General features: G+C 41.3%; 1 protein-coding gene across 1 annotated transcript in view; it reads right to left on the bottom strand.

The window, feature by feature from the left end:
• Nucleotides 1-12,478: 12,478 nt before the first annotated feature.
• LOC149115359 (uncharacterized) overlaps nucleotides 12,479-14,225 on the bottom strand; it is a 3,677-nt gene continuing 1,930 nt past the window's right edge. The window contains exons 1-2 of the mRNA XM_089284878.1: nucleotides 12,666-14,225; nucleotides 12,479-12,546 (exon numbers count right to left, since the gene is read on the bottom strand). The exon at nucleotides 12,666-14,225 is cut by the window's right edge and continues 1,930 nt beyond it. Of these exons, the coding sequence (XP_089141004.1) occupies nucleotides 12,747-14,225 (1,479 nt within the window). The 3' untranslated portion in view covers nucleotides 12,479-12,546; nucleotides 12,666-12,746. The remainder of the gene's footprint in view (nucleotides 12,547-12,665) is intronic.

Raw genomic sequence — 14,225 nt, 5'->3', positions numbered from 1 at the left:
CTTTGTTACTATGTAAGTGCTACAAGTGAATGCTAAACAACGCGCGTAATCAAACAAATATATTTAGATTCAATAGCTCTTTAACTACGTCAAGGTCAAATATAACTGAAAAGGTTTCACAGGCGGGTGAAACTTTACAGGGTAAAAGTCATTGGATTGGATAGTTTTCAAGTTTTTCAAAGACGATTGGCCATCGATCGATCAACGGGCTTTGTTTGACCTTGTTGCTATGTAAGTGCTACAAGTGAATGCTTGACAACGCGCGTTGTTGCACTTAAACTACGCTAAGATCTCGGTCGCATTTTAAGTTCTCCACAGGGTTACAGTTTCTGAAATTCGATCGGCCATCGATAAACGAGCGCGAATTACCAAAGAGCACAACAACAACCTCTGTATAGCGTGGGGGACAGAGGGAGATTAGGGCGAGTGAAACTAACAATTACAAACATGTCATCAAGATTGTATTTATAAATGGGACGATTATAACATCAGCTAGGCAAATAGAGACAATTTTGTAAGCATATATACACTTTAATTATATCATGGAGCGAAGTAACTTCTGTATGGAGCGAAGTAACTCTTGTATGGAGCGAAGTGACTTCGATTATGGAGCGAAGTAACTTTTGGTTGGGGCGAAATGACTGGGGGCGAAATGACTATGGGGCGAAATGACCGGATACCGATGTCACTATGTCACACATGTGGCTTAAGAGGAGGATCTGGGTACGAGATCCGGCTGCCATAGTAACATGCTAGAGAACAAGGCTTTTTTTAACTTTTTTATTTATTTACTTACTATTTTACTCGTTTCGGTCGTTTCGCTTGTTTCGGGGTTTCGTTTCTCTCGTTTCGGTGGTTTCGTTTCGCTCGTTTCGTTTCGTTGTTTCGGGTTTTAGTACATGCCCGTTACGGCATGTTCAAATTAATTCTTTACGCTAAAGCGAAAGCTTGAGTTTTTATCGGCCGTGGCCTTAGTATACGTAGTCGTTCAAGAATTAGAATTAAACTTCGAAGTAATACTGTGCATTAGCACTTTTGTTTTCTAAAGTCCAGGAAGCTGCTTTGAGTCCGCGATCTGTATTCAAAACCCACTTGAAAGGGCAATGACTTTATAAACAAAAGGTTGTATTTACCTTCAAAAGCATCCTTAATTTCCGTTTGAGAACTTTCAGGCCCCAAAACTATAGCTTTGACTCCTTTCTCGTTCAGGCTGGACACCTGGTCTTCCATGAAGGAAATCAAAGGGAAAATAACAAGAATAACTGTCTCAACAACTTCTCTTTCACATTTTCAAAAAAGTCCAACACAAACGGCCTAATGTTAAACTCTCTTCAGGTCCAGTCGGTGATCGCGACGACTAATGTATCCTTTAACTACTACGTTTATTCACTCCGATTTCTTCGAAACCAAGCTTCTCGAACAAAACATCTTGTTTCAGCTTACCTGAGGGTCTCCCAGGGGGGCCTTGTTCCCTTGTTCCCTTCCAAAATTGCCCTACGTTCCCATATTCCCACACATTTTCGTAATTTGTTCCCCTTTTATCAAATCCGCTCACCACCTACCCCCCCCCCTCAATTTTCTCCCAAAAAAAAGTTTAAAAAGAGTACAGATGTTGCATGTGACGTTCTATTTGTGTGACACATCATCTCAAGTATTTGAGCGAAATTCACAATCCATCAGCGTGTGATTAGCATTAAAACTAACCTTAACTCTCCAAGTCAATCATCACAATACATGAACTCGTCAAAATTTGCCCTCTTCCTTGCTCTTCTTGATCTTCTCAATGTGGTATTTGATTGCTCTTGATCTTCCCCTACACATTCCCTGGCCTCTTCGATGGTTACTGATTCTACATGACCGATCATGTGAGATTGATAATAAATAAATTCGTTCTCACTCATTTCAATAATGTTGTCTCTAACGAGGCTTTCTTTCAAAGATCCGCACATGTCCTCAACACTGATTTCCCTTTCTGCCTCTTCTGTGAAAGTTAATGGATTGAACACATTGGTATCAAAGCGCATTGCCCTTGCTTTTTTAGTAGCAGTGGTGACATCTTGCTGCAATACATACAATTTCATTTTGCAAGATGAAGCATCTGAGGCAAGATAGACAATGTCACCAGACGACTGGACAAGATCACTTGACCCCTCCTTTCCTCTCCTCTCCCTTGCGGTAACTACTGTTTCTCCTTGGACCTCTCCAATCTTACCGAAATCAAATGGCTGAGTTGTAGGCTGCTCTGTTAAATAGAGATTGATCGGCAGAGTACCTGTGTTGTCTTTTGTACTCATGTTTGTCACCGTTTTCTGTGGAACACTTTGCCCATGCTTTATTCGCCAGTCTCTCATTTCCTGCACTTGGGGCTTGGTTAACTGTGCTGATGTGGGCGGGGACATCTTAGGTAGTTCTGAATACCTTAAATCAGATTTCACTCTTGGGTAATGAGACTTGGCATTTGTGTAGTAGCACACTTTTGTTTTACACATTTGTTTCAAGTGCTCCTTTAGGGCCCTGATGAATCGAAAATCAAACTGGAGCTGCAATGGCATATCGTATGATCCAGCTCTCATCTCCGAAAAGAAGTTCTCGCAAATCAGCGTCAAAAGACTCTTCATTTTGAACACCTCAAGAAGCTGTGGGGCATGTTGACTTAGGAGATCCTTAATGTCCGTTAAGGCTTGCAAGATTCTCTTTTTATCCTCTAAGACAACTGTAGAAACAGTACATTGGGGACCTTGTGTCTGGACCGTTGTCCCAAGAAAAGCTTTCACTTGATTTACGCACTGGCAGTCAAAGTCGTATACGTCTTGAATTCTACTAATCGCTCTGTCAAGTGTAAAGGACACAGGAGTCTGCTTCTTTTGGTGTAAGCCAAATGTGATGGCAAACTCTCTTAAATTCTCAAGGTATTTAACCAGTGGAGAAACTTTGCTTACCATCCTTAAGCAACCCGTCGAACAATCGACTATAAACACTGTTCTTCGTTCGGCAATCAACCCTGCTGGCTGGACAGACTGAGCACTCTTTCCGTCTCTTGTTCCCTTTCCGTTTGCTAGATGTGGAGTGCACTCCCGTGTGACAGGATTGAACACTTTTATAGAGTGATCTCCAGTATCACTAAACATCAAACTGTTTTCGTACATCGTAAGGCTATGGACCTTGGAGCATTCATTCCCATTGCTAGCAACTTTCTCATATGTACCATCCTGGAAATTTACCACATAAATTCCGCCATTATCATCATGGGATGCAGCGTACAATTTCTCATTTACAAGTGCTAGTCCATACAAAAGGCCACAATTCAGTGATATTTCAGCAAGAACCGTTCCTGACAAGCTGACAAGGTCGCTTTCAACTTTTATCTTGAAAATTTTCCCCTCATTCGTTGATGCAAAAAGATGACCATCTTTATTAAAGGTCAGAGACAGAGGACGTGTGATGTCCTGCTCTAACTGTAGGTGGTTACAGATCTTTGACGTCTTCTTTAATGCTTTTTCATTTAAGATTTTTTGCAACTTTTCTTTCGAAGGCTTCTTACTTTTCCTTTTGTCACTATCCTCCCAGGCTCCTACATCCTTTAGTTTAGCTTGCAGTTGCTTAACAGTTAGCTTGCTAGGATCAATTACAGTTTCTCCAGTAAGATCTTTGTATACAATGGTACTCTTTCTTGACTCTGCGATGTAGAGAACACTGTTATTGAACGCAATTCCAACTGGGCAGTCCAGAGAGTCAACTTCAACCGCTACGCTTGCTGGATAGTGAGAAGCTCTGACTTTCAGAATTTTCCCAGTTCCAACATCACTGATGAAAACGTTGCCAAGTGGACCCATTGTAATACCTACAGGGCTCTTAAGTATTCCTTTTTTGTTATCATCTGTGATCCTGTATTTTTCTGGCACAACTGTATGGGTAACCACCACTGCACTGTCCTTGAGTGCATTCGTTACAGCAACATCTGAGATCTGGAGAATCGAATCAACATCTTGTCGATCTCTGTTCCTCACAGCATTGAGGGGAATCTTTTCCGACAGCTTGGGATACAGGCTTGGATCATTTCTGAGTTCTCGTAGCTGTACCAAATTAACTCTGACATCATCTTTCCACAGGAACCAATTACTGAAGCTCTGTCGTTTTCGTTTGGCAACATGAACAGCATCAGGAAAAACGGACACAACGTTCAAATACGGGTTTTCCTTTCCAGCTTTCTCCTCCATCAACATTCTTTGACCTCCATCATTTCTAGATTCAGAGTCCTGAGTTACACCAATAACTGCCAGTCTGTTGCACTTTTTGTCGTTGTTTAAACACTGGTCACAAGCTCTAAGTTCTGGTTCAACATTTTGATGTCCTTTTCTTTTGCAGTCCGCACACACCTTTTTGATTTGAACACAGCTCGGACAATAGCTGTAAAACTTTGCATGACTCTTAATGACACCATTTTTTGTTTCAATTAGTTTCTGCTGTAAATGATATAGGCATACATTAATTTCTCTCATCTCCTGCTTGAAAGTCTCTGCAGATTCAGCAGAACTCCCTCCTTTCGAAAGATGTCGAACTCCAATTGGCAAAGCTAATTGTGAATCTCAAGTGGTTAAACACGACACCTCTGCTTCTTGAACCATACTTTTTTCAACATTTCATTGTCTGGTTCAGGATTTTCTCTGACAAATTTGTAGTCAATATTGATTGTACTGCCTACGAGTTTACCCTGTCTAGAATCATGCAACAACCCTGGTTTTATCTGCATTGCGTCCTTCGCTAAAACAACAGGAAATACTTTCACCTTTTCATCCTCATAAAGTGGAAGCGTTCTTTCTGATATGCAAGATAGAAGAAATGACTGCAGAAGATGAGCATGAATTCCATCTTCAGTAGTGTACCCTTGATACTGTTTGTCTCGCGTTGTCTTTCCAGGAAGAGGCCAATTCCATTTTTGCCAGTCAAAGGTGTGTATCCCAGAGCCTCCCTCGCCTTCATGTCCTGGACCTCTGAGAATATTCACAACTCTTTTTCCTCCATGATACTCAAGAGTCTCGACAAACTGAAGGGCTTCACTATCCCATTAGAATTGTAGAGAGTGATTTCTTTTCCTTTCATTTAGCCAAAAAACATACTTTACAGAATTCGCAAACAATGAATAGAACATGCTGTCTCTTGCTAACAATCCACTATCCAGGAAACATTGCAACTTCTCAACAACCGGGTCCAGAATTGTCACACGTTTTACACCGGCTGCTGTTTCGTTAGTGAATATCCCTCTGCTTATACCAAATTCATCCATCCCTTCACTGTCATCACTGTCAGAAAGACTAAAGGATGATGATGAGTATGAGTCGTCTGTGTTGTTTTCTTGCACAGGAATGTCCTGTAATGGTTGTTCATCCATTGAATAGTTGTCTATATCCATGTCTTGACAACTGGAATAAATGTTTACCAAATATTGATGTGCTATACACTTGAAAAAAATAAGCAAGTTGCATGTCAACAAACACATTGCTGGCCCAGTTTCTCTCTTGTATAACGTTAATTATGTTTTCAAAACGTTGATATATAGTGGCTTAAAAGATCAGTTACTAACATGAACAATAAAGTTTCCAGCAAAAGAAAAACAACTATAGTTAGTTTTCCCTACCCCCTAGGCCAAATGGTTTAATAATCATACCAGAAACTAATTTATCAACGAAACCTTCTGACTGAATGCTCAGTGAAAATAACTTTATTTTTCGAACCCAAGATACAAATGCTTTCAATGTCTTCAGTGGCATTGTTTGATTTCTTTAACTGGCTATTTCCAACCATAGACAATGCGTTTTCGGAGCAGAAAATTAAACAAGCTATTCGATTTAAAATCTGTTAAAATGATCTTTCCAGTATAGCAAAGACACAAAGTATCTATTGAATTTCAAAATGAAACAGAATTGTTTACTTATTGTCCTTCCAATAAGCAAGCTCTAGGAATACACGTATCATCACCCCAAGCCAGATTATGGTAACAAGCAGTTTGAGATTGAGATAGTCATTCTTATTCATCAATATCTACACTATGTGGATCCAGGTCTACTCCATTGTCATCATCACTTTCACTGTCTCTTGGTTTAGCAACATGTGATGCATCTTTGGCATTTGAAAATGCAGTTTTTAGAGTCCGCTGCTTGTGTTTTCCTAGATCATTCTTCTGATCTCTCTTCTGTTGGCACTGATTCCAATGTCCTAAAAAAATGCAACAATAAACTGACATTTTTGTTCTCTTCTGCAAAAGATATTAATATGAATGAAAAATCTAGCGTTCAAAATCAGATAAAATGGCAATATTTCACTAACACCAGTCCCAATGATTGTATAGTGGAACTCAGGGCTGCAAATAACAGTCGGTCATCGGACATTGGCCGACCACAATTTGCTCATTGCCGACGAAATCCCAAGTGGGGTGGGACATGATGTCCGGACAATTTTTTGATCGTAAATCATTTTACGGCAACAACGAATAAAAATCTGTCCGACCACAATTTTGTTTTGTCCTACCAAGATGGTGTCTTCGTAGGACATATGTCCTTTCAAGTGAAAAAAATTATTTGTAGCCCTGGTAACTGAAAAGGAACTTACTATGACCAAAAAATTTTGATGCTCTAGGCTTGTTCAGCATGACCATTTTTCCACATATGCAGACAATCCACCTTTCATTCTGAGCATAAGCACCCTGGATAAATTCTTTCAATGCCTAAAAATAAATATAAATGAATAAAGGGTCTGTGTTTGACTCCACAATTTATTGCAAATTCCAGATAAAAAACAAACCACAAATACTTTTTTTACAGTTAGTAGTAATATCACGAGTCATATGTAATTCACTGCAATATACACCGCATGTAATGTCAACAGTGACTCAAAAATTGTGTTAAAGACTCGAGCACGCGTAATGATTAAATAAATTATCCGTCACGCAAACGGTACAGGGAACCATAAACCTACTTGCTTTGAATCGCCCCCATTTTGTCTTTTGTCGTTCAGTTCGTTGGACTTGACCCTCAGTCGTGTCCTTTTCCAAACATTTGTATAGCCTTTTATCTTCCATATAAGCTGGCTTTGACGGCTTTGCTACTTTTGCAGGCACTGTCGGCACTGGATTTCCGTCTGCAGAACGGTGCCAGCCCGCTTAGCCTGTGCTGAATTGCTGATGTGGGTATAAGCAGCTTTCAACTCGATCCTCATACACCTTCACTATTACAAAAACAGATACCACAGCATTTTAAGGAAATGACCATTTAGTACATATTCTGATAAAGAAAAAATTAGGAGTGATTTTCTGAGAGTGTCGAGAATCGGAAGACACTCACGAAAAATCGATTTTTCTTTTATTTCGCCAAAACACACCTTTGGGTGAACTTATTCATGGAAAAATAGTTTAAAGTTCCAACGATTTATTTTACGGCCAAAATTTGAGAAAGTTGGAAATTTGCATATAATGACGGTTTTCGCGGCTTAAAATGTTCAGAATTTCACGCTTCTTTACGAAAACAGCGGGGGCGTAAAAACAATCCTATGAAAACAAAACTTGGCACAAATATTATTTCATTCTTATACTTTAAAATCGTGTAATAAGTTTCTTGAAGTTTTGTTTGCAGCTTTGTCTCTTGGCAAGGAAGAAATAAAGGCCAACTTTGACTAGTATAAATGGCCTCTGGTATATATCATTTGGTCAAAATATCTACATTTTAGGAAACCTTGGTTATTGTTTTTTTCACCCGAAAAGGTATAGCTCTGGGAATTAAAATGTTCTCCGTCAGTAAAACAAAATGTTACGGCATGTAAGCGAGTTCAAATTTATGCAAATCACAAGGTTATTCTTTAGAAGTCAACGGTTTAAAACAGGAAACAACGACTCACCGTTACTTACGTTCCTTCTGCTGCTATACAAACGATTTTAACTTCCCAGTGTCCTTGTGAGCTGTTCTGTAAAATATTTCCAGTAAAACAGCGAGCATAAACGGCCATAAAATTCGACAAGGCCGACCATGTTTATATTTGAGATGAGACACTGAATGGCACACAAAGTCCTGGCTGTTTTCATCGTCTTGCTCAGTTGAGAGTCCTTTAAAAATATTATAGAATATTCGCTTCAAACCGAAGCAAATTAGTTTCTCATATCCATATGCCTCATGTGGACTCATGAGTAAATTAATCAGTCCCCGTACATTGAATTAAGCACTCGACTGACCTCTGAGGTCAGGAGGTCACCTGATATGTCATTATGTTACTTTTCCCCGGTTTCACATTACACGCGTAACGCCGTATTTGAGGACGCTCGCGCGAAAATTTTCCAGTCGATAGATATTTTCTTAATTTTTACGGCAGTCAGATAATGAGTTACTTGCGTCAGAAATACAAAAAAAAAAAAAACAAAACAAGAAAGAAATGGGGGTCACCGGCTTCGTTTCAGAGATAAAGCGTGTAGAAAACGACCTGATTTTGAAAATTCAGCATGGTCTACAGGGGTTTATATCGAATGTGAGTCAAAGGAGGGAAACGATCTTACTGGATAGCACCACCGCCTGTGGTTTTTAAACCAGTGACTATCCGGGTCAGATCTCCAGAAATCGTCAGTTACACTGACTAATAAGTGGAGATGAATAATGATCTTGGCAGTGAATGCGTTATTTAGAGGCAAGGAAGGAACGAGCTGAATACGCAAATCTCACCCGAAAAAAATAAGCTTTGCTCTCGCTGTTCGTATATCACCAGCCGTTGCTAACTGAAACGGAGCAGCCTTTGTTTCTGTGTTAGTCATTTCAGTCACTTATGACGCTCAATTTTGCTGTTATGATTAGGTTTTAGAAGTAGCGCTAATCCACCCCCACCCCACTCCCAAGAAAAATAATTTCAAAAGTCGATCGTGACGGCTAATACTCCCGAAAGCAGAATGCAATCTGCATGAATAGACCATTTTACAGTTGTCTGCCCAGTGACCTGGCCTTTGGATGGCAGCGAGGCTGGAGTTGACCTTGTTTTGATACAGACCTCACTGCTTTTGCTGTGTACAACAAGTTGTTCTGATGCTAACTAGGTGTATTTACATCACAAAAGCAGTGAGGTCTGTATCAAAACAAGGTCAACTCCAGCCTCGCTGCCATCCAATGGCTAGGTCACTGAGCAGACAACTGTAAACTGGTCTATTGTATTGAGAGGCACTAGCCTGCGAACAGGCATATATTAGAGAAGAGCAAGTAGGAACGGAAAAAGGGAATTAGAAGTGCCACCCAAGCCTGTTCGCCTTAAACGAATCTACCTGGACATACTTAAAAAGCCATATTACCATTAAAACGGATTAACTCTGTGTTGCTGTAACTGAGGATCATGTGTTAAATGTTTGTTTAATTTTTCACACAAAATGTCATGCTGCTCTTGACAGATATCGCGATAACTTTATAAGGAAGTGAACATGTTTGATTTGCATTAACAAGCGCAACTTAAAACTATCAAGAGTACAACTTCAACAAGTAAGTAATAAATGTCTGACACTTTTTTGACGCCTTCAACGACACAGGCAAATATTGAACCTCCGCAAAATATGTGATTGTAAAGTTTTACAGTAATCAAATGAGAAGGAATGTCTTCAAATATGGCCGGAATAGGAAATTGAACGGTAAATTTGGAAAGAAAATCTTAAGCCTATATAACATAAATTTCAGATTAGAAAAATAAAAGAATGAAACAAATGTAAGTAAGCCTTTATTTTCATAGGGAGGCGCAGTGGCCTCATGGTTAGTGCGCTCGTCTCCGGATCGAGCGGTCCGGGTTCGAGCCCTGGCCGGGGACATTGTGTTGTGTTCTTGGGCAAGACACTTTACTCTCACAGTGCCTCTCTCCACCCAGGTGTATAAATTGGTACCAGCGAACTTAATGCTGGGATGACCCTGCGATGGACTAGCATCCCATCCAGGGCGGAGTAGAAATACTCCTAGTCGCTTCATGCTACAGAAACCGGGATAAGCTCCGGCCTGATGGGCCACTTGGCTCGCATGCACACTTGACCTTACCTTACCTTTATTTTCATAGAGTAAGTTTGTCACTTTTGCTAAGCGACACGAAGCGTTACTGAAAGCAAGTAGCTTGCGTTACTCGAATAAATAATATGCAGAATTTAAAACATTATTATCTTCGGCGGTCCAGCTTTTCCTGCAGATAAACGGTTTCTTATTTTTGAGTATTTATCTTTGCGCACGTTTAGATGTGTGCCAAATGTTACTAAGCGCAAAACCATGAATCAAGTCGACATCAGAGAGATCAATCCAGTGTTGAAATTATGTCAGGGTATCATGCATCTATGAACGATATGTTCTTTTGAAATCGAAATGTCGTCAGAGAGATTTTGAATACCGTAATTCAACTAAATACCGTAATGTTCAATACGGCGTTACGCGTGTAATGTGAAACCGGGGAAAAGTAACATAATGACATATTAGTCAGGGAGCATATGTAATCCCGTGGGATTTTTATGGTGAAAGCAAACCACCTACCCAGATGTTTTAAGGGGACCCTAAGGAACACAAAAACTGTTGTCGGCAATTTTGTAACCTGCACCGGCGGCTGCTATGGGGGGTCTATTTTTAGACCCATATGGCTCAACATGGAATCGAGGCTCGAACATAAAATGGCGTGTAAATACAATTAACTACAATAAATTTCCACAAAATTACCAGGAATCTTTAATATAGTCTATCTAATACACATTCATAGACTTAAGTAGTAAATACTGATCACGTGATCAACACTGCACGAAAGCGAGGCTGGTCGTTTGTTGTCTTCAAATAAGCATTAAAAGCATATTTCTTTTTCTCGAGTTGTTGAGAAAAATGACTACAACAAGTGAACTACGTGATATTTTTTGTTCACGTGAATTAAACTACATTTGAATAGGTTTTGTTCACGTAAGACGACATGAAAGTGAGGCTGAGCTCCTCGGCACTTGTTAGGCCTGTTCTAAGCGTCGAGCCAACGTCGTGCTGAACCAAATTCCTTTCCGAAAATTAGGGCTTTCGGTGCGAAGAAGAAATACAACTAGATGAAAACAGAACTAACCAAATTGGCGTTTAGAACCACTGCCGTGCTAGCGTCGCGCTATCATAAAACCAAATGGAATTAGGTTCGGCACGACGTTGGCTCGACGTTTAGACCAGGCCTTATATCAGCTATTCGATATGTTAGCGATAATTAAGGTTCCTCCGAGGGCGTAATGTTAACCATAACAGGTTTACAGGTATATATAATTATTACTACCCAGAACCTAGTCAGGCTTTTGGCGATAATAACTGCTTTAAAAATAACACAACTGAGCCCATAATGCATTGCAGTCTACAGAACATAGATGTCAGGTAAGAATCATTCATCATCCTCGTCTTCCTTGTTGTCATCGTCCTGCTCATCCGATGTTTCATCATCACAGCTATCATTCTCAATCATATCGACATTGTCACACGCTTCCCCTGTCTCGTCATTGCTGCAGCTGCATAGATCTGTGCAAGTGAGACCCGCCCTTCGACAGCTGCACCTGTTGTTTCTGCATTTGTCCTTCCCACAGCCACACTTGACAAGATAAAGAACAGCGTCGGGTGCCGGCTGCAGTTTCGTCATCACCGGCATCCATTTGTCTGAAATATAAAAGAATAAGGCAATGCATTAAATTCATCTCGATCTGCAGTGTCGAACTTGAGAGTCTATTACTATATCAACTGTTAATTTATAATAACCTTTGTCCTTTTTCCATCCATAGTTCTCTGGTGATGGAAGGTCTGGATTAGGGACTTTGTCATTGGCCCAGATCATGGCTTGGTAATGCGCTCGCTTAATGGCCTCTCGGAGAGCAGCTTGTGTAGGCGGTAGTCGTTCTGACTCGGCCTGTTTTCTTCGAAAGAGGAGCCACCTTAGATCTTTCAGGCTGGATATCTTAGTCTTGGGCAGGTAAAGTTGGCACACTAGCTTCTCTATTGCATAGAACATGCCCACTGTGGGAACGACGGTAGAGCCGAGATCTGCAAGTGCAGTGACACATTCTTCATCAGCTTCAAGAAACGCTTTCCAGCATTCCAGCTTTCCTTTAAATGCAAAGTTTCCAGTGACATCAGCTCCGCTCCAGGCATGAAAGCCAGGTAGTGCTGCCGTTCTAGCTGCTCCTAAAGCGCGGACAATTGGACAAAGCTGGATAGTTCGGTGGCGCTGTCCTCTTCCAGTGACGAATGAAGTGTCCGCACATAGCTCCGGGTAACGTCTAAGGGCCAGTACAAACACGTCAGTGTCCGGTGAAAAGATCTTGATACTCGTAGCTCCTGATGTGGTGGCATCTACTGCATGTAGCAGTATTTTGGTATCTGCCTCCTCTTGGTCGCTATCGAGGTACGCCATATCCTTGTGTGTTGCCCTACACTTACTGCTCCATGCAACCACCACGTGCAAACCATTCTGACGCCCCTTCTCTAGAGTCTTGCTGGCAAGATATTGCGTCAGTTCATCCTTGGTGCTGACATGTGCCAAAAGTCTCTTCATCGGTACCTGCATAAGAAAGGGTGTACTAGTTTTAGTGTCTTTACCTCTATATCTGGCCCTATTCTTCTTGTAGTACATTATATATAGGATCATTGCTTTTGTATGAAAAACCGTTAATAGTATACCTTGGAAATCTGAGTGGTGTCAGTAATCTTGTAGCTGATAGGTTCCAAGCATCCCTGACGAAATTTCGCGAGTTGCGGTCTTTAAAGACAATGGTACATCACACCTAAAAGCAGAATAACGTGCCCACTAATGTAAGTAATTATATCTAATATAAACACAAAGGTTACAAGGTAAATATCAGCGCGAGTGACAAACCTGTCGAAAATAAGACGAATTTCATCTGCCTCCTTGTACTTGTCGAAGATCGTCACAGTGAAATGATTGGCCAGATCCGAGCAGGTCTTGATCCAATCCGGTTTTTCCAGTGCTTGTACTTCGGCCATACCATCTACAATGGAAACCTTGATCTGCACATCTGCATTAGCGAACTGGTCAGTGGGTTCAGCCTGCGCAACTGATCTGTCACTTGGCAGCTTCTCTAGAATACTCATCAAGGCGCTCTTTGCGGAACAGTGCAGCATATTGCCATCGGCGGCAAACATTGATCGTGGAACTACCGAGAACTCGTACGCTCCCACTGCCTCTTTGATGTCTATCTCTGGACGGGACTTGCAGATTACCATCATCCGCGCGAAGAGACATCGATCTTCCTTTAGCTCGATGATCTTATCCTTTGTAGCCACCCTAACTGTTTTCCCAGTAGTCTTCCACGTTAGGAGCTTGCGCTTCTTCATCACGTCCCAGATGCTCTTCTCGGCTGTCTGTATCCGTTCCTTAACGAATGTTCCGAACAGCTTGTTACCAATGACGCTTTGATCGCAGAGATCTTTCTTCACTTTCTCGGGCATGCGCACTTTCGTCACTAGGTTGAACAGATCAGGGCCTTCTACTGTGAAGGGGTTGGTGAACCGTCGAATACTAGTGGTCAGCTGCTGGACGTTCCTTTCTTCACGTAACCTGACAGCAGTGGTGAGGTTGTGATGGCTAGTCTGTGTCTTAGAAGAAGTACCTGCCATCAGCTTGGCTTGTTCTGCCAGTCTTGCTAACTCAGGTGCAATCAAAAAATACTTTGTGCGTGCAGTAGGATTCAGCGTGATGCCAATCAATCCACCTGAGACTTTCATTGATCTGTTGACGTGTTCAAGCGCGTTGTCAGCGCCAACGGCACAGAATGCTACGTTCGCGTTCTTGTTCACCACCCAGTTGCCATTCTGGAACTCATGGTAGATTTCAGGATCGGTCTCCTTTATTATCTCCATCTCTGCCAAGTAAACAGGAATCATACGAGCGTAGTTTAACATGTCATGCGCAAAGAAGTACTTCACAAACAACTTTAGGGCTTGTAGATGAAGATCCCAGTCTCCGGTCCGCACGGCTCTGATGAACGTCATCATCTCCAAAACCATTGCCATGTACCCTCGGGTGAACTTGAACAGTGGACTATCCTCATGGTCTGCATCAAACTGCTCCATCTTTGCAGCAAGCTCTGTTGAATTGATGGTCTGTGCCAGTTCTTCGTGCTTTGCTGTAATATCTTGGTTTTCGCCTTTTTTACACGCATCGCTTAACTGGTTAGCCGACTTCTCCACAATCGTGCGTACAGCTGGGTGTCTCACGAA

Source organism: Orbicella faveolata, unplaced genomic scaffold (assembly GCF_042242905.1).
Source record: "Orbicella faveolata isolate gen_17 unplaced genomic scaffold, um_ofav_v1 contig_13, whole genome shotgun sequence".
Taxonomy (NCBI): domain Eukaryota; kingdom Metazoa; phylum Cnidaria; class Anthozoa; order Scleractinia; family Merulinidae; genus Orbicella; species Orbicella faveolata.
This window is presented reverse-complemented; position numbering and strand designations above follow the sequence as displayed.